The sequence below is a fragment of the Lepus europaeus genome, chromosome 2 (genome assembly GCF_033115175.1).
Source record: "Lepus europaeus isolate LE1 chromosome 2, mLepTim1.pri, whole genome shotgun sequence".
In the NCBI taxonomy this organism is placed as follows: domain Eukaryota; kingdom Metazoa; phylum Chordata; class Mammalia; order Lagomorpha; family Leporidae; genus Lepus; species Lepus europaeus.
In genome coordinates, this window is record NC_084828.1 from 151,300,125 (window position 1) to 151,320,019 (window position 19,895).

General features: G+C 42.4%; 1 protein-coding gene across 3 annotated transcripts in view; it reads right to left on the reverse strand.

Annotated features, from left to right (window-relative positions):
* ANKRD28 (ankyrin repeat domain 28) overlaps positions 1 to 19,895 on the reverse strand; it is a 186,865-nt gene that overhangs the window by 17,115 nt on the left and 149,855 nt on the right. For all 3 annotated transcript variants that reach the window (XM_062214935.1, XM_062214944.1, XM_062214926.1), the window contains 7 exons: positions 14,073 to 14,184; positions 12,523 to 12,549; positions 12,082 to 12,156; positions 7,480 to 7,681; positions 3,428 to 3,515; positions 2,582 to 2,699; positions 1,834 to 2,053 (listed from right to left, as the gene is read on the reverse strand). In XM_062214935.1, the coding sequence (XP_062070919.1) occupies positions 1,834 to 2,053; positions 2,582 to 2,699; positions 3,428 to 3,515; positions 7,480 to 7,681; positions 12,082 to 12,156; positions 12,523 to 12,549; positions 14,073 to 14,184 (842 nt within the window). The remainder of the gene's footprint in view (positions 1 to 1,833; positions 2,054 to 2,581; positions 2,700 to 3,427; positions 3,516 to 7,479; positions 7,682 to 12,081; positions 12,157 to 12,522; positions 12,550 to 14,072; positions 14,185 to 19,895) is intronic.

Below are 19,895 nucleotides of genomic sequence, written 5' to 3' on the forward strand. Positions count from 1 at the left end.
TGTGGGAGACCTGGAAGAAGCTCTTGGCTTCAGATCAGCCCAATTCCAGCTGCTGCGGACATTCGGAGAGTGAACCAGCAGATGGAAGACCCTTCTCTGTCTCTCCCTCTCTCTCTAATTCTACCTCTCAAATAAATAAATAAAATCTTAAAAAAAAAAACCCCACATTTTTTAAGCAAATAGTTATATAAAGAGGTAATTTATATTTCCTTCACACTTTTAGAGAAAGTTGTTAGAAATGCAAACTATGCTTTGTAGGTATGTTACAACTAAAACTTATCTCAGTGCTGTACTAAGATAAAAAGAAGAAACAAAAACACCTCTTTTCTCCGCTAAAGCCTTAAGTCCAAACAAACTTCAACAAAACTCATGCTTACATGTATGTAATATATGAATTTTTTTTTTTAAATTTTTTTGACAGGCAGAATGGACAGTGAGAGAGACAGACAGAGAGAAAGGTCTTCCTTTGCCGTTGGTTCACCCTCCAATGGCCGCCACGGCTGGCGCGCTGCTGCCAGCGCACCACGCTGATCCGATAGCAGGAGCCAGGTGCTTCTCCTGGTCTCCCATGGGGTGCAGGGCCCAAGCACTTGGACCATCCTCCACTGCACTCCCTGGCCACAGCAGAGAGCTGGACTGGAAGAGGAGCAACCGGGACAGAATCCGGTGCCCCGACCGGGACTAGAACCCAGGGTGCCGGTGCTACAAGGCGGAGGATTAGCCTAGTGAGCCGCGGCGCCAGCAATATATGAATGTTTTCTATGATGATCAAACCTAGGGTCCTGCAGGAAGGGAAGAAACTAATGTATTGCTCTATTCAATAAATTATTTTAATAGTGATATTTCATATACCAAACTATTTTATCATTTACACCTTAAAAATAGCTTTCTGTCGACTCTGCCTGTCCAAAAAAAAAAAAGCTTCCTGCTTCCCTGAATGACCTGCTGAGAGCCTGTGACAGGTACAGGGTAACTTTGAGCCTCTAGGAAGCAGAAAGTACTTCTGCTCTAGTCAGGCAGCAAAGCTCACCCATCCGAGTGTCCAAGATCTGCTTCAAAACACTGAGCATGTGTGTCAGTGGTGAGACTGTGATGCGCTCAGAACGCACACAATGACCGCAGTTCTGATGTGATGCAGTTCATTATTTCCTCTATTCTGATCACCTTTTTCTAATGGAACAGCACTCAGGGGCCACCACCTGCAGTGCCAGCATCCCATATGAGCGCCAGTTTGAATCCTGGCTGCTCCACTTCCGATCCAGCTCTCTGCTATGGCCTGGGAAAGCAATAGAGGATGACTCAAGTCCTTGGACCCCTGCACCCACGTGAGAGACTCAGAGAAAGCTCCTGGCTTCAGATTGGTGTAGCTTTGGCCGTTGCAGCCATTTGGGGAGTAAACCAGCGGATGGAAGACCCACCCCCCCCCCGCTCTGTAACACTGCCTTTCAAATAAATAAATAAAATCTTAATTTTTTTTTTTAAAAGAGCATTCAGAAGACTTAAAGAACATCCTCAATACAAGCATACTATACAAAAGGTATGAAAATGTTTTAAAAACCTCTTAGAAATGCATATCTTGGTTGAACTAAAAGGTCTGAAAAAACACTTCAAAAAATGTCATGGATTATCTTGAAATATCTTTGGCAACTAAAGCCTTGGCAAAGGACAGAAGTGAGTTACAGCTACAACGGGGGCTTGTTCCTAGGCTTTCTACTCTTCTCCAACTTTAAGTTTCCCTTGTTAACATATCATTTCCCTAGTAGCAGAATACATGACAGCTGTCTGCTCGGTACATTCACAGGAACCTGAGGCCGTTTCTGTGGTGTACTTAACCATTGTAGCAAGCCCAGTGAAGCGCGGTGTAGCCATGATTGTCTGCGAGGGCTGGGTTTGCGTCCATGGATGCTGCCGACTGCAGCAGGGCGCCAAGGACCCCAATGTGTCCACAGGCCGCGGACAAGTGTATGGGAGTTCGACCTCTGCTATCCCGGAGCAAGCACTTAGCACCATGCTGCAGCAACGCATCCACACATTCTTCATGACCCGTAACCGCCTGAAAGAAAAATAACTTGTAAATGGCTGAATCCTTGCCGACTTCAGCTAATTTAAACATTTTAAAGTCCATACTACTCACATCTTTTCACCAATTAGGGTTGTTTATAATTTTCTCAGTAATCTAGTATTTTTATTGAAAGTGGCTTAACATTCCAGTTAAGCAGAACCACAAAAGTAGTATGAAAAATAGGGAGATATAATCCAGTGAAAATAATGAAGTTGAGAAGTTAAAATAAAGATATGTAAGGAAATAGCTGAGATAATGGGAAAAACTCAAATTGATATTAATTCTACTCAAGGTTTTTAGGCTTTTACAATTTTCTTCCAGCATTACTATTCTCTGGATTAAGTTATGCTTTGTAATTACTTAGATTCATATAAAACAAAGTTACTGGGGGAACAGATAATCTCTAAGATCCTGTAAGTAAAAAGCCAGTAAACATGATTTGGTAACAGTTTAATGAAGAAAAGTCCAACAGCCTAGTTTTAGATACTAAGAGGCTAGGAGATGAGGCGTTCTGCTTACCCCCCTGTGCAGGGCCGTCCTTCCCCACTTGTCTTTGGCATCCACGTTTGCTCCCTTGTTCAGCAGTGAGTAGACACAGTCCGTGTGCCCGTTGAGAACAGACAGCATCAGAGGCGTCCTGGGTAAGAACAGTGACACGCTCAGCGCCACCACTTGGACTGCACTCTGAACAACAGTCAAACCACACGACGGCCTGGTTTCCCAGCATGCCGCTCTCCGGTGCAGTTTTGAATTACGCTTACATTTAAAAACTGCATTTAGGGGCAGCACACATGCTCCCTTGCCCATTCGAGCTGACTCCCACAGATTTTATCCCTCCGGAGGACAAAAACCCAATGCCGAAAGACCCAAGAATCAGGAATATAGAGTTATATATAGTTTCCCTGTCTGAAACCTGCCTCCGTATCTTGCAGTTGAGCGCTCTGTGAAGGCATCTGAGGGGACACTCGGGACTGAGGTGGTGAGGGCCGGTGGGCAGGCGCTGGGCGCAGCACCTAAGTTGCTACATGGGACCTTCCACATCCCACACTAGAATGCCTGGTTTGAGTACTAACTACTCCACTTCCATTCCAGCTTCCTGTTACACCTTGGGAGGCAGCAAATGATGTGGCTCAAGCACTTGGGTCCTTGCCACCCATATCGGAAGCCAGTGAACAAGACCCAGGCTTTGGTCTGTAGTAGTGGACATTAGAGGATTCAATCAAACAAAAAAGAATTCAGTTCTCTTAAAATGAAGACACCATGTTTGATGCTGCTCAGTAACATACTATGACAGAATTACTCCCACAGGAGCACATGAAGACTAACAGTTATCCCAGAAGTAATTTAAAAGTTACTGAAACTTACTGTCCATTTCCATCTTGAATATCTACCGCATTCTGTGGTTCTGCATTTCCTATTAACAGCCGTAAGCATTCCGAGTGACCATTTGTTGCTGTAAAGTGAAATTTTGAAATTTTATTCTATAATGATAAATATAAAAAATGTACACCTTACAGCACATTTTCTAGTATTAAATTTGGGGACTGAATTTAATATGAAATAATAAAAGCTACAGGTACAAAGGAAGTTCTACTGCCTCAGGATAGTCAGCACAGCCCTCTTCCCCCTAAACTCCCACCCTCAGCATCTGTAAGCTAATGGAATGCTCATTTTATATAGCTTTCTGGTGCTGTGATCAGGGAAAGCAGCCTGCTTGTAGTCAATGGGTAAAATCATGTTAGACCAACAACCCTGTTCTCTTTGCCTGTGATCAGTTAAGGTGAGCACATGGTCCAGACTTAACCACTGGGATTTTGAAGTCCACAGGGCTGCTGGGAAATACTTTTATGTTTGATAATGAAAAACACCCCTCTTTCTTGATTTTAGATGGGACCCTGTAAAGAAGCAGTGACTATCCTGCAACACCAACACAAAAGGCAGGCATCTGAAGAGTGAACTAGCAGATGAGAGCTTGTTCTGTCTCTCAAATAATTAAGTTAAACCCTTGCACGCCCACCCCCCCCCCTTTTTTTTTTTTTAAATAAAATAAAATAAAGAGTAAGAGAATTTGGCCCAGGAGGAATAAACCAAACCTGGAAATATATCTAACTTTGGCCATTTTTAAAAATTAAATTTATTTACTTGAAAGGCAGAGTTATAGAGAGAGAGGATGAGACAGAGAAAGAGAGAGAGATCTTCCATCTGCCGGTTCACTCCCCAAATGGCTGCAAAGGCCAGGGCTGGGCCAGGCCAAAGCCAGGAAGTTTTTCCAGGTTTCCCATGTGGGTGCAAAGACCTGAAGTACTTGGGCCATCCTTTGCTTCTTTCCCAAGCATATTAGCTGGGAGCAGGATTAGAAGTGAAGCACCTAGGACATGAACCAGTTGCCCATGTGGATACTGTCGACACCACAACACCAGCTGTTTTCAAGTCCAACGCCTTAACCACTTGGCCATCGCTGCCACACTCTCTGGCTGATTTATGTGAAAGACTAAACACCTATCACTGAAACCACTTTCAGTTACATATTCTGTAACCAATAGCTCAAAGAATGTCAAATGATATATTTACAACATTCATCTATGAAATCGTGCTTATGTATTTCCAAATAACACAAAATGGGGAAGGATAAAGCAAAGTCATATCCCAAAGAAAACAGAAAGCTTTTAAAATCAGTTAAATCTTTTGCTTAAGTGTGGTCTTACTCTTATATACAATCAAGTTTGAAGTTTAAAAGCATATATAAGCCATATAATGATACAGAGGGGAACACTGTACCAATATTCTTCCTAATTAGATGACAAAACTAGTGAAAGCAAGCTAGCTACCACGATTCTGAAGTATGTTCTGATACCTATTTTAAATTCTAATAGTAAGATTTGTAGCTTAGAACCATCACCCCTTTCCGACTCCATCCAATTTGATTACTGAGCTGTACTCTGCTCAGTAATAAACAGACCATGGCCGGCACCACAGCTCACTAGGCTAATCCTCTGCCTGCGGTGCCAGTACCCCGGGTTTTAGTCCCGGTCGGGGCGCCGTATTCTGTCCCAGTTGCTCCTCTTCCAGTCCAGCTCTCTGCTGTGGCCCGGGAGTGCAGTGGAGGATGGCCCAAGTGCTTGGGCCCTGCACCCGCATGGGAGACCAGGAGAAGCACCTGGCTCCCAGCTTCGGATTGGCGCAGCGTGCCGGCTGCAGCAACCATTGGGGGGGTAAACCAATGGAAAAGGAAGACCTTTCTCTCTGTCTCTCTAACTCTGCCTAATTAAAAAAAAAAAAAAAAAAAAAAAAGAGAGAGAGAGAGAGACAGAGAGAGAGAGAGAGACAGAGACCATAACACCTGGGGATAGTTCAAGGAGATCTTATTTGGCCCAACATTTTTGAAAAGATTCATGTATACTCATTGCACAATAGCTACTGAAGAGTGTTTTTGTGTCAGAACACCAAGCATAGCATCACTCTGGGAGATAACTGGCTCACCTCCAGAAAAAAAAAATCTGAGTTTTTTCATGACTTATGCTCCCTGGCAGACCTCCAAATTTGAAAGACATCTACAAAATGAAGGCTTGCATTCATTGAATAGGTAGGTGCTAACATTAACCTATAAGTTTTTTTTTGTAGGTAGAACTTATGCTGGATTATATGGCATTGTTGAGCCATTTGTGAGGGACTGGTAAATTTTTTAGCTCAACACTGAAATATTAATGCAAAACTCCATGAAAGCTTTAATTAGTTCTACAAATGACCTGTGGTTACAATATAATTTTTCTATTTGTTGGCTGACAGAACTTTACTCTTTTACAGAATAAGCTACTACAAAGTGATAGCATTTGACCTCTTAAATATAAATTTATTTGGGGTCTTAATCCATTATTAAAATATTTGCCTCTGATCCCTGTTTGAGTATTTGATAGTTCTGAAAGACTGCTCTGGGAGCCAGAGTGGGTGCTATCTATGGTCTTCAATGCAAACTTTACAAATAAAATAAACATGTATAGAAATAAAATCCAACCTTCAAATGATCTCAAGGATCACTCTGTAAAAGCAGACTAAGTGAAATCAATCTAATCACATAAAGATAGCCCACTGAAGATAAGAAAAACACTCAGCTAAAGAATTGATATAAATACAACTTCTAAGGCAGAAAATGACTTCTTAAAGTTGGTATATCTTGCTGGCTTTCCTCTAAAAATAAAATCATTTTACCATTTGAAGTAAAACCTGTCTTGGTTACTTAAAATGGGGCGAGCATTTGGTGTAGGGGTTAAATCTGGTTGCATCCATACTGGAGTGCCTGGTTCGAGTCTTGGCTACTCTGCTTCCGATCCAGTTTCTTGCTAATGTGCACCCTGCGAAGTAGTAGATGATGGCTCAAGTACTTGGGTCTCTGACACTCCCATGGGACACCCAGACAGAGTTCTGGACTGTTGGCTTTGGCCTGGTTCAGCCTTGGCTGTTATAGGCATGTGGGGAGTGAACCAGCAGATGCAAGATCTGTCTGCCTTTCAAATAAAATGCAAATAAATTTAAAAGAAAAAATATAATTCCTGTAGAGAACTGTGCCTCTGCACTTTCTAGTGATAAACAGCTGGTATCAAGTTGCTTTAATGACTTGGTTACAGATTTCTGTAGTCTTCACATTACCAGTAAAGTCACAAAATTACAACATGAAGTAATTCTTACATAAAGCAGATGACCTACATATTTTGTCTGAAACAATGGTTAATGCAGAACACTGGTACAATGAGTCAGAATGTTTATCAATTGTTGAATAAAAGCCATGTTCCAATCCAAAATAACTTCCATCAAAAAAGAAGTAAAAAAATTACTGCTTTGATAAAGAATTTAAAGATTTTGGCCGGCGCCGCGGCTCACTAGGCTAATCTTCCGCCTTGCGGCGCCGGCACACCGGGTTCTAGTCCCGGTCGGGGCACCGATCCTGTCCCGGTTGCCCCTCTTCCAGGCCAGCTCTCTGCTGTGGCCCGGGAGTGCAGTGGAGGATGGCCCAAGTCCTTGGGCCCTGCACCCCATGGGAGACCAGGAGAAGCACCTGGCTCCTGCTATCGGATCAGCGCGGTGCACTGGCCGCAGCGCGCCTACAGCGGCGGCCATTGGAGGGTGAACCAACGGCAAAAGGAAGACCTTTCTCTCTGTCTCTCTCTCTGTCCACTCTGCCTGTCAAAAAAAAAAAAAAAAAAAAAAAAAATTAAAGATTTGATATAAATACAACTTCTAAGGCAGAAAATGACTTCTTAAAGTTGGTATATCTTGCTAGCTTTCCTCTAAAAATACAATCATTTTACCATTTGAAGTAAAAAATTTAAAGACAATTTACCAGGAGTATTGTATACTAGAAACTGAAAGAGAAAATATTAGATGGAAAGCAGTAAATAAGTCCAGGATAACATCTGGCATACCTGCTGCATGTATAGGTGTTCTCTTCAAAATGTAATCCTTCACTAAGATGGAGGCTCCCTGATTAATGAGCACATCCACACATTCCACATGACCCTTAAATGCTGCCAGATCTAAGGGTGTTCTTCCACTACTATTTCTCACATCAAGATCTAACAAAGATTGCACTAGCACCTCCAGTGCTTGATGGTGACCGTGATAGGCCTAGAAATAAATAAAAATATCAGTTAAAAACACATATTTAGATTGACTTCCTATTATCTTTATATTTGACATAATACAAAACTTCTATTTTGAGAATTAAGAATGTTAACTATACTTTTTCTAATTATTAATATAGTAGGCTACAGTTCTAGGGAGCAGGTATTCTGAAAAAAATGAAGTTCAAATGACAGATGTTCTTTTCGTGAGTATACAATGCCTGCTTCATGGCAGATATTCAGTGGATGTGTGACATGGGTTCATTTAAAACTCTGATGCAAAGTCTATTGATTCCAAAGCCCATATTATTATTATTATTTTTTTTTTGACAGGCAGAGTGGACAGTGAGAGAGAGACAGAGAGAAAGGTCTTCCTTTGCCGTTGGTTCACCCTCCAATGGCCGCCGCGGTAGGCACGCTGCGGCCGGCACACTGCGCCTGATCCGATGGCAGGAGCCAGGTGCTTCTCCTGGTCTCCCATGGGGTGCAGGGCCCAAGCACTTGGGCCATCCTCCACTGCACTCCCTGGCCAGAGCAGAGAGCTGGCCTGGAAGAGGGGCAACCGGGACAGGATCGGCGCCCCAACCGGGACTAGAACCCGGGGTACTGGCGCCGCAAGGCGGAGGATTAGCCTAGTGAGCTGCGGCGCCGGCTAAAAGCCCATATTCTTAAATCAGAGTTTGGTACCACACATTAACACTGATAAAATTTTTACTATTATTAAAAATCACAAGATAGCCAGACCAACTTGAGTCGGTGGTGGATAAAGCGATGACCCCCACCTCATAATGTGCCATAACTTTTTTTAACATAGAAACACTAAACTGAGCCTTGTTTGAACATCTGCCACATACCAAGCATTATCCTAGCTGTATAAGAGGGCAAGAAGATTTGAAAGTCTGTTAGACCCAATCCTCCCCCTTTCTTTTACAAAGTCAGATAAGGGTGTTTCCTAGGTAACTTATTTCAATGAAACAACATGTCACCTGAACATATGTTATTTACACTGGGCAGGATGCTGAGCAAGACATAAAACAATAATAAGCTAAAAAGGAACATAAAGCAATTTCTTGTGGAAAATGTCAAAAAATACATCAGCAAATGATAAAGTTGCTTGAGGCCTTACTGGTTTTGTATGATGCTTTTGTGTAGGAAGTCTGAAAACCAACAACCTTGACCGCCTCAGAGATAAAACTGACTGTAGGTCACAGAACTCTACTGCTAGAGGATCACATCTAGTTTTGTTCCTTAATTTCAGTCAATGAAATTATGCTCTGAAAAAAAATGAACTCTGCACAGTGTATGCAGAAGACAGTATAAAAATGAGGATGACCAGGAAACATGATGATCTGTCACAGGGTTCTTCCTCCCAAGATTTTGATTGGGTGGCTTCGGAAACCACATGACAACAGAGCCTGACTGATGGCTGGCCATGATTGGATGGTTTCAGAAACTGCCTGGCGACAAGAGCTTGACTGGCAACAGGCTGTAATTGAATGGCTTTGGAAACTGCCTGGCAACAGGCTGTGATTGGTTGGAGCATAGACCATCCCTTGACTGGATTGGCTGGTCTTGGCTATATAAGCTGTTGTACTAACTCAAACGAGTCTGCAGGCAGCTCGCCTCAGGCCTGCTTTCACCCGACTCCCGGGGTTTGTGTGGTGACTCCGCGCCTCTTGCCCCCACCACACTCCTCCTCTTAGAAACGAATCCACTGCAACATTGTTGAGAAATCAACTGCAACACTCATCCACCTACTATGAGCAAAATTAGGAATTAAGACTAGTTTGCTTGAGTCTGAGGTGTTTTCAATATGCCAAGCTGTGGTCTGGATAATTATGAAAGACTCTGGAATGAAAAACTACTTTAAGGAACTCCTGAAAACCTCCTTGGAATAGATAACAATGCAAAAGTGTTACTATTACCGCATTTCACCGAATGTATTAAATTATAGAAGTACTTCCATTCAGTCTAAGAACAGTATTTGGCATTATTAGCAGTCACAGCAGCACCTATACACAACAGCCCAAAGAGGGAAGCAACTCAAAGTGCTTCAGTAGACGAATGCACATAGAAAAGGTGCTATCTATGAGTGGATATAAAACAGCCTTAAACATGAAAGAGATCCTGACACATGCCACAACATGATGGACCCTTCAGGACGTCAGGCTAAGATTGTTACAAAAACACTTACACGAGATCTCTAGATTAATCAAATTAGAAGAACAGTGGTTGCCAGGGACTAGAAGGGGAAAGTGAGGAGTTGTTTACTGGGTACAGACTGAGTTTTGCAAAATGAAAAAGATACATAAATTGGTGGACAATAATGCGAATGTACTTAACACTGAACTATACAACTAGGAGTGGTTATAAAGGTATATTTTACACTTTTTCCTTTTTTTTATTTTTTATTTTTTTGGCAGGCAGAGTGGACAGTGAGAGAGAGAGACAGAGAAAAAGGTCTTCCTTTGCCGTTGGTTCACCCTCCAATGGCAGCTGCGGTAGGCGCGCTGCTGCCGGCGCACCGCGCCGATCCGATGGCAGGAGCCAGGTGCTTCTCCTGGTCTCCCATGGGGTGCAGGGCCCAAGCACTTGGGCCATCCTCCACTGCACTCCCTGGCCACAGCAGAGAGCTGGCCTGGAAGAGGGGCAACCGGGACAGGATCGGTGCCCCGACCGGGACTAGAACCCGGTGTGCCGGTGCCGCAAGGCGGAGGATTAGCCTAGTGAGCCGCGGCGCCGGCCACTTTTTCCTTTTAATTTTACCTCCACAAAAAAAAAAAAAAAAAAAAAAAAAAAATCACCTTTGGCAAAACATAAAAAGTAATGGAGAGGGGCCGGTGCTGTGGTGTAGTGGGTAAAGCTGCCACCTGCAGTGCCAGCATCCCATATGGGTGCCAGTTTGAGTCCTGGCTGCTCCACTTCAGATCCAGTTCTCTGTCTGCTGTGGCCTGGGAAAGCAGTGGAAGATGGCCCAAGTCCTTGGGCCCCTGCACCTGCGTGGGAGACCCAGAAGAAGCTCTTGGCTCTTGGCTTTTGATCGGCACAGGTCTTGCCACTGCGGCCATATGGGGAGTGAACCAGCAGATGGAAGACCTCCCCCCTCCCCCCTCTGCTGCTCTGTAACTCTTTCGAATAAGTCTTAAAAAAAAAAAAAGTAACGGAGAGAAAAAACCCACTACTTACTCTGTTAATCTGTAAGCTCCAAAAGAAGAGCACACAAATGTGAAATTCCTATAGATGGCAGAACTTTTGGGAGTTTTACCATGCTGCTATTTGCTGAATCTACCCAAGGGGGAAATACCCAACTGGGCAAGTGCTCAAAGGATGACAGTGCTATCACTATGGTGGCGAACGAGCACAACGATGCAAGAGCAGCCTAGTCATTTGCTCACACTTCGTTTCTTGTTACTAATAGTAAAGTGGCTATTTTCTCCACAGCTGGCTTTGCCTTGTTCACACTCATTTCCCACTCAAATCTGTGAGAGATGGTAGTGCTCCTAGGAGTGAAAGGGTAAGGAAGCAGGAAGCCTCACCCTGACAGGACGTCCTAGTGGGGAGAAAGGGGGGTAAAGAGCAGAAGATGCAATGTGCATGCATCAGTGTTAGCACATTTGCAAGAACAGAACATGTGAAAAGAAACAATTAAAATGGACCACTGAACTTATAATGATCCACTAAATTAAGCATACACCTTTAGAGGCATTTTATTAAACTTACAACCAGAGGTCTTCCAGCAGTGTCAGTACCCTTATCTCCTAACTCTCAAAATTTTCTCCTACCCCAAAGTGTAACACGCTTTACTTAAATAAATAAGTTCTTTCAAAGAGAAAGAGCTAGACTGGGCTCTACCTGAGGGCTCCTCACGAATTCATTTCTGTATTAAATTTATACAACTGTCACACTCTCCCCTAACCTTCTCTTGGTAGTTTACACTGAGGAAAAATTTAGAGATCTGAAAGTAGAAGGAACATTATAGAGCGTGTAGCCAAGTCCTGAATAAGCAACTCAAGAACTAGCGACTACACAGCAGTTAGCACCTCATGATCATGAGGTAAGCAAGAAGCTGCAGAAACACTACAGAATGTAATGTGTGTGTATACCATCCGCCTAGCCAGTCAGAGATCACCCACCAGGGTAAGGTATTTTATCATCATCACAAGCATATTCTCTTCCTTAGGGCCTAGGGAGGTGTGGGGAGAGGCGGTGATAAAAGACATAGCAAAAAACAAAACACCATACAGAATTAATTCTCTATTCAGAGAAGTGTTCTCAAAATGTTCACAGCATGGTAACTACTATAAGGATCAACAGTTCAGGGTACTAGTTTGAGTTAACACAAATAGATATATTAGATAGTTTTAGTACAACAATCATGAAGCTGTCTATGAAGGCAGTACTCACAGCCAAATGTAATGGGCTTATTGTTGCTCGGTTATCTGAATCACTTAGCATATCTGTCCCAGAGGTTTCCATTAACTGAAAAAGAAGAGGTATTTGAAATGTTAAAAATGACGCTTTTAAATATAATAAAGCAGTACTGCCTCCCCTCCCCCAAATATACTTTTTCAAGCGTAAACCGGTAGCTCTGTAAGCCCACTGATCAGGATCAAGAAAGTATAGTAAGGACCAAAAACTGACGGCCTTCAGGAATGGCTATAAAAACCAGGAGTCTGGAGGAAATGCTGTGAAACTGTCACCAGGTAAACACCTCCCCTCTCTGTGTATACATGGTTTCTGTCACTGTCTTGGCTCCCATGACTATGTAAAAATAGCTTAAGCTCTATTAACTCAAAGAAATAAATATAGTATTCTGAATGGGAGGAAGAATCAATTAATACTTACAACATCTAAAGGAGTTTCACTTGCAATCTGAAATAAAAGTTAAAAGAAAACATTCAGGTTAACAAGTATTCACATATAATGAAGTCTACTCACAGAGAGCTTTGTTAACTTCTAAATTTGTGCTGTTTTTGTCTCAAAAAAAAAAAAAAAAAACCAAGTATTTTAAAATCAACAACTGCTACTTTTGTAGAGGATTCTAAATGGTGTGTTAAATATGTTAACCTCCTTTTTCTATCTTCCACATCTATTCTCCTTTAATTTTATTTCCCTTTGAAGGGATGCAAAATTTAACAGTGAATAACTTAGGTCTAAATAAAGGAACCTTTAACTTGAAGCATTTGTTACATTCTTGAGCATCTTTTAACTTATCCCTTACTTTCCTTTTGGTCTGGCAAAGTGGGTGAGGAGTAACACACATTCCAGAATGAGGCCGTGCTTGAAAATACAAACTTCCTTGCAAAAGTAGTTTTGTGTGACAGGCGGCTGGTACAGTGAAGTCACCACTGGGAGTGCCTGTAGCCCGCACTGGAGTGTCTGATTAGTGCCCCAGCTACTCTGCTTCAGATTCAGGTTTCTGCTAAAGCACACGCTGGGAGGCAGCAAGTAATGGCCCAAGTAGTTGGGTCCCTGCCACCCACAAGGGAGATCCGAATGGAGTTCTGGGCTCTGGATTTGGCCTGGCCCAGCCCTGACTGTTGCAGGCATCTGGTAAGTGGACCAGTGGAAGGAAGACCTCTTTCCTCTCTCTCTGCCTTTCAAATACAATGAAGCAAACAAATAAATTTTTTTTTTTTTTAAATTAGTGGGGGATTATGAAATGAATGGGCCTCTCAGAATTCCCTAAATACATGCGGTGAAATCATCCTCTGACAGGGACTTTCATTTCTCACATGAGACGTGGTTATCAGTTAGAAATTCATAGAAAACATTCATTTACAGGAACAGAGATGCTACAAAGAAACAAGACAATATAAGGGAAGTGAGATCTAAGTAGCCCTTTCCGGAGACTAGGTTTTTTTCCTTTCTTTCTGAAAAGGAAAAGGGAATGAGGCCGCGCCGTGGCTTAACAGGCTAATCCTCCACCTTGCGGCGCCGGCACACCGGGTTCTAGTCCCGGTTGGGGCGCCGGATTCTATCCTGGTTGCCCCTCTTCCAGGCCATCTCTCTGCTATGGCCTGGGAAGGCAGTGGAGGATGGCCCAAGTCCTTGGGCCCTGCACCCCATGGGAGACCAGGAGAAGCACCTGGCTCCTGGCTTTGGATTAGCTCAATGTGCCGGCCGCAGCGGCCATTGGAGGGTGAACCAACGGCAAAAAGGAAGACCTTTTTCTCTGTCTCTCTCTCTCCCTATCCACTCTACCTGTCAAAAAAAAAAAAAAAAAAAAAAAAAAAAGGGAATGAGGTGTGCTATTGAGGCAGGTAGAATTTAGGAGGCACATGAATTCTGAAAATGTCAGAAAGCAAAAACAGAATCTGTCCCTTGCTGCATGTATTCTCATTTTCATTACACTTAGACTCATTGTCTCTTCCACAGGAATTCAGGAATCTTACCAGCTGAAGACACAGACGGTGACCATAAGCAGCTGAGTAATGAACCGCATTGTATCCTTGCTTGTCCCGGATCCCTGGATTTGCATCATTTCTTAGTAAGTATTCCAGGCACCTATACACAGTAACAATACCATGAAAAATTTTGAAATCTGAACTATAACTAATGACAAAAAGAGAATGAATTAAAAACTGAACTTTTCTTATATCTGAATAATTTAAAAGCCATAAATTTAGCTATGCTACAAAAATCTACCATTTAGATGACAGTGACTGAAACACAAGAAGGAGCCACATGAATTGTTCCTAACAGCATCCCTTCATTCAAAGTGGGAACCTTCAAGTTTCTCCGAAGGCTCAGGATTAAACTCACAGGGGTGGTGAGCAGGCACTGCTGGCAATATTACTGCTTGTCTATGAAGAACACACAGTAAATATAATTTCTCATCAGGGAGTTCAAGAAAATATGTTTAAAAAAAGTTCCCGGCAGGCACTGTGGCTCACTAGGCTAATCCTCCGCCTGCGGCACCAGGACTCCGGGTTCTAGTCCTGGTTGGGGCACCGGTTCTGTTCTGGTTGCTCCTCTTCCAGTCCAGCTCTCTGCTGTGGCCCGGGGAGTGTAGTGGAGGATGGCCAAGTGCTTGGGCCCTGCACCCGCATGGGAGACCAGGAGGAAGCACCTGGCTCCTGGCTTCGGATCAGCTGAGGGACAGGACCAAGAGGTATAGAAACATACACAGTGCAAGTGGTGCAGATGGGGACAGAGGTCATCTGTTAGAGAGACTTCACTCCTATTCTTTTAAAAAAATATTTGTTTTTATGTATTTCAAAGGTAGACAGACTTAGACACAATGAATGACCACTTGTTTCATTTCTATGCTACTGAAATGTGAAGAAAGTAATTTTAAATGCTACCTCAAGGATCACAGTTTGTTATAATAAATTTTATTATGGTGGTCAAAAAAAGGTACTGCATTAGAAATATTTTCCTCTTGAGTTAGTTTGTTATCAGTGGCCTTGTTTTTAGGTTTATGGTGAAATGGCCTCTGTTCACCTGGTAGATAAAAAGTGGGAGTTCACTAAATAATCTAAAGTCCATTCATGTTCAAATTCTTAGTCTATAATTATGCAGTGATTTGTCTTGTATTCTAATATATCTACCTAAATGTTAATGCAAGAATTGTACAATTAAATATTCCTTGCTAAAAATGTAAGTTTCCAGGACACGTTGCTTGGCCTAGTAGGTAAGCTGCAGTTGGGACACCTCCACATCAGAGGGCCTGGGTTCAAGGCCAGGCTCTGCTCCTGATTCCAACTTCTTGTTATTGTACATGCTGGGAGGCAGCAGGTAATGGCTCAATAATTGTGTCCTTGTCACCCATGAAGGAGATCTGGACTGAGTTACCAGCTACTGGATTCAGCCTGGCCCAGCTCCAGCTTCTGTAGGATTTGGGGATTGAACCACTGAATAGGAACTCTGTTTCTCAAATAAAATAACATAAAGATTCAAGTTTCTACAATTGCACTGAAGCTATATGAAACCAAATGAAAAGAATCTAAAACAATGTAATCTGTAACTCTAGCATATAAATTAAGGCCCATCTTTTAATATCTATTCTTTAATGCTAAATTGCTAAAACTCTTTACATCCCTCAGGATTCACTTTCAGAATCTTTATTTAGTACAGCCTCCATGGTAGCAAATGGTCATCCTCCTAAATACAATTTTGGTATTTATGCACGCTAAAATTATTTGGAGTCAACATGGTAAATAAGGAAGGCCATTAAATTAGTATCTTGGGGCTGGGAGCTGTGGTGTAGCGGGTAAAGCCTCTGCCTGTGGTGCCGGCATCCCCTGTGAGCGCAGGTTCAAGTCCTGGCTGCTCCTCTTCCAACCCTGCTCTCTGCTATGGCCTGGGAAAACAGTAGAAGATGGCCCAACTCCTTGGGCCCCTGCACCCACGTGAGAGACTCAGATGAGGCTCTGGGCTCCTGGCTTCAGCTCTGTCCAGCTCCAGCCACTGCAGACATTTGGGGAGTGAATCAGTGTATGGAAGACCTTTCTCTCAGTCTCTCCCTTTCTCTGTAATTCTACCTCTCAAATAAAAAATCTTAAAAAAAAAAAAAAAAAAAAAAAAAAGTTGAGTAACACTGGGGAAAAAAAAAAAAAACAACTCAGATCTAGCTCTAAAGTAACAAGACAGGTTTTTCCTGGGGGTTTTATAACCGAGTTATAAGTGCACTTCCAGAACAAGAAGTGTTTCAAGCACAGTGTAACTGTCCACACTTTCCTTGGTGTCCACACCAGAGGACAGACCTCACTGGCTGTAGGAAAGGCCTGTAGGTCTGTACGCAGGGCAACCTCACTACTTCATAGGCACGGCATTTCATCCACAGGTATAAACGTCCTAGAAAATCAAGTTCCCTAATGTAACTAAAGCAGAAAGAGCTTCCCCTTATTGCCACCTGAGTGCGGGCATATTCTACCAGTGGAACAAACTATTTTAAGATAACCCACTGATACATGAGTACTGAGGAAACTATTTATTTAAGGAAAGCAAAACAAGTAGGTTTAAGTCCCTGTTTACTTTCTAAAGTAGGAGAGGATGTTCTACACATTATTTACAGTGGCTACTGTCAAGTTGACAGCATTACATGGTTTGAAATGTAAATGTTCTAAGTGTGGTACTTCTTACATAATACTTAATTTTTACATTAACAAAACAAAAACTAGGCGGACTTATATGAATAAAATTCCCTTTTGTGGCATGCTTTTTATATCTGGCTAGGCAATATGTATTTCAGTAATTACTTTGTGAGGTAAACTTGGTAAATAATATCTTTAACAAATGAAAGAAATTATTGATGCTCTATAAGTTTAAATGATTTGCCCCAAATCTTTTGGCTAGAATATAGCCTGGGCAGGCTATTCTCCATCTATTATTCTTTTCATGACCCCACAAAGGTTCCCCACAGTGTTAATGAATAATAGCAAATTAATCTGAGTAATTGTAAAAGAATGAGCTATAAAATTACCAGATGTTGAAAATCTGGACTTAAATTTTAATTTGCAAATAAGGAAGGAGGCCGAAGAGACTGTATTTTCAGGTTTTCTGATTATAAATTAACACGTGCTGATTTTGTAAAATCTAGGTAATTAAGAAATTAATCTTCTTGTAATCTCTTTTCTCCCCTGAAATAAAAATAAGTATGCAAAATATGGAATAATATTTATAGCTACATTGTAAGTTATTCTTACTCATAGTTTTCTTCATTCAATATATTAGACAAATTAAGTATCTTTATCCCAATTAAGTACATAAGTCAAAGTACATTTCAGACTATTTAAATTTCTCCAAACTCTTCTCTCCCACCCACAGGTCCCTACAACTGTAAGTTTCACTGCAGATTCGGACTGATTCAAGTCCCTGTCCAAGAGGACACTCAGCCCAGGAGAAGGAATGTGGCACTGTTGCTCCCAGGAGCCCTCCCTTCCTGTTAGAATTTACTACAGTGCTTTTACAAAAAAAGAAAAAAAGCATGTTAAGCACAATATAGCTAACCCTTAAAAGATGATCATAATGTATCAGGTACTGTTCCAAGCAATTCATATATACTAAAGCCATTTAAACTGCACATGGCCATGGGTATTAAGTAACTTGTTCAAAGTCCCATAGTAGGCTATAGAGGCAACTCCAGTGTTGTCTTATATACATACACAAAGTGAGTTTAACAAGGCTGCTGAATGTAAGTTATATATGTTATCTATATAGCACCACAAATAAAAGGAAATGCAAAACTGGATTTCTGACAACAAAAATATCAAATATTCAGGAATATATCTAAGGATTATAAAACCTCTATACCAACAACTGTACATGAAGTTAAAAAAAAAAAAAAAGACAAATAAACAATGTGATCCCATTTCATAAGAGCATTGTTGGGGCCGGAGTTGTGGCAGAGTGGGTAAAGCCACTGCCTGCAACACTGGCATCCCAACCGTACACCAGATCGTGTCTTGGCTGCTCCACTTCAGATCCAGCTCCCTGCAGAAAGCCGTATAGCAAGACTTTTAACTTTGAAATGTTCCATTGTGGTTATCTCAGGAGAGCTGGCATGAGGAGGAATTTCTTCCTTATATAAAGTGTAATCAGGAAGAAAACAACCCTCAACCTTCACTTCTATGACAGGCACCACATCCAGGATTGGGGGAGATTCTTACTACCTTGCTCCTTATCAGCCCTACTTCTTTCCAGTGGGCAAAGAGAATTTTAATAGTATTTAATATATTCAATGTTTCCTTGGATTACAAACACATGTATTTGTTTGCTGGATTCTTACATGACATAAAATAAAGACACTTGAGGGGATGTGCTAAGTTGAGACCATCTGTAAGAATGCAGGCTTCACAAGGATGAGGTGAGTACCAGGATGTATCACGTATTTTTCCAATATTTACTCAAAGCACGGAGGGACTCAGACAGAGGAAAAGAATTATAATCACCATATATCATTTCTTTTCATTTTCTTTGAAAGGCATAGAGAAAGAAAGCTGCTATCTACTGGCCACTTCCCAGATGTCCCACAAGGGCTGAGGCTGAGCTAGGCTGAAGCCAGGAACTCAGTCCAGGTGTCCCGTGAGGGTGGCAGGAGCCCACTACAGGAGGCATCAGCGCTGCCTCCTAGGCTCTGCACTAGTGTAAAAGTGGATGGAGCTGGGAATCAAACCCAGGTGCCGCAAAGTGGGACAAAGGTGTCTTAAGCACTTAGTTAAATACCTGTTTCTTGTATGTATTTCTAGACCGTAGAAAACCATTGTCAGGAGTGGGTGTTCAGCTGTATAGTCAAGACACCTGCCCCCTGCAGTGCAGTTCCTGGGTTCAACTGCCATGTCTAGCTTCCCTCTAATATAGACCCTGGAGAGACGCAGAGACAACTCAGGTAGCTGCGTTCCCACCAACCATGTGGGAGACCTGGATTCCAGCTCCTGACTTCAGCCCTGGACTAGCGTTGGCCATTGCCAGCATTTGGGAAATATACCAGCAAATGGATGTTCCCTCTCAAAAAAATAAAATATACATAAATATATAATATATAAACTCAAATTTCAAAATATGTGCAGAAAGGTTTCCTTAGGTTAAGGGTAGAAACTGCGATGTTGAAAAGAATTAGGTTTGGGGCTGGTGCTGTGGCACAGTGGGTTAAAGCCCCAGCCTGCAGTGAGGCATCCTGTATGGGTGCCAGTTTGAATCTCGGCTGTTCCACTTGGGATCCAGCTCTCTGCTATGGCCTGGGAAAGCAGTGGAAGATGGCCTAAGTCTTTGGGTCCCTGCACCCACATGGGAGACCCAGAAGAAGCTCCTGGCTTCAGATCAGCGCAGCTCAGGTCGTTGTGGCCATCTGGGGAGTGAACCAGTGGATGGAAGACCTCTCTCTCTCTCTGCTTCTCTGTAGCTCTGCCTTGCAAATAAATAAATGACTCTTAAAAAATTAGGTTTTTTAAAAAAAAAATCATTAAGAAATAAGCAAACATACATTATTGAATAAGTTGAGGCTTCTTTTCTAAAGTATTTCAGTCTTGCTTGGCAGAGGTATAAATGATGCCTTTTCACAGAACCTCTAGGATTATGACACTTTATAGAGGCCGGTAATAGGAGTGGGTGCTTGCCTGGCAGTCAAGGCACCCATGTCCCACAGTGGAAGTCTAGGTACAATTCTTGGCTCCAGCTTCCCATTACTGCAGCCCTGAGCACCAGTGGTGAAGTCCCACGTCCTTGGGTTCCTGACACTAAATGTGCGAGACTAGGGTTGAGGTCCTTGCCCAGGG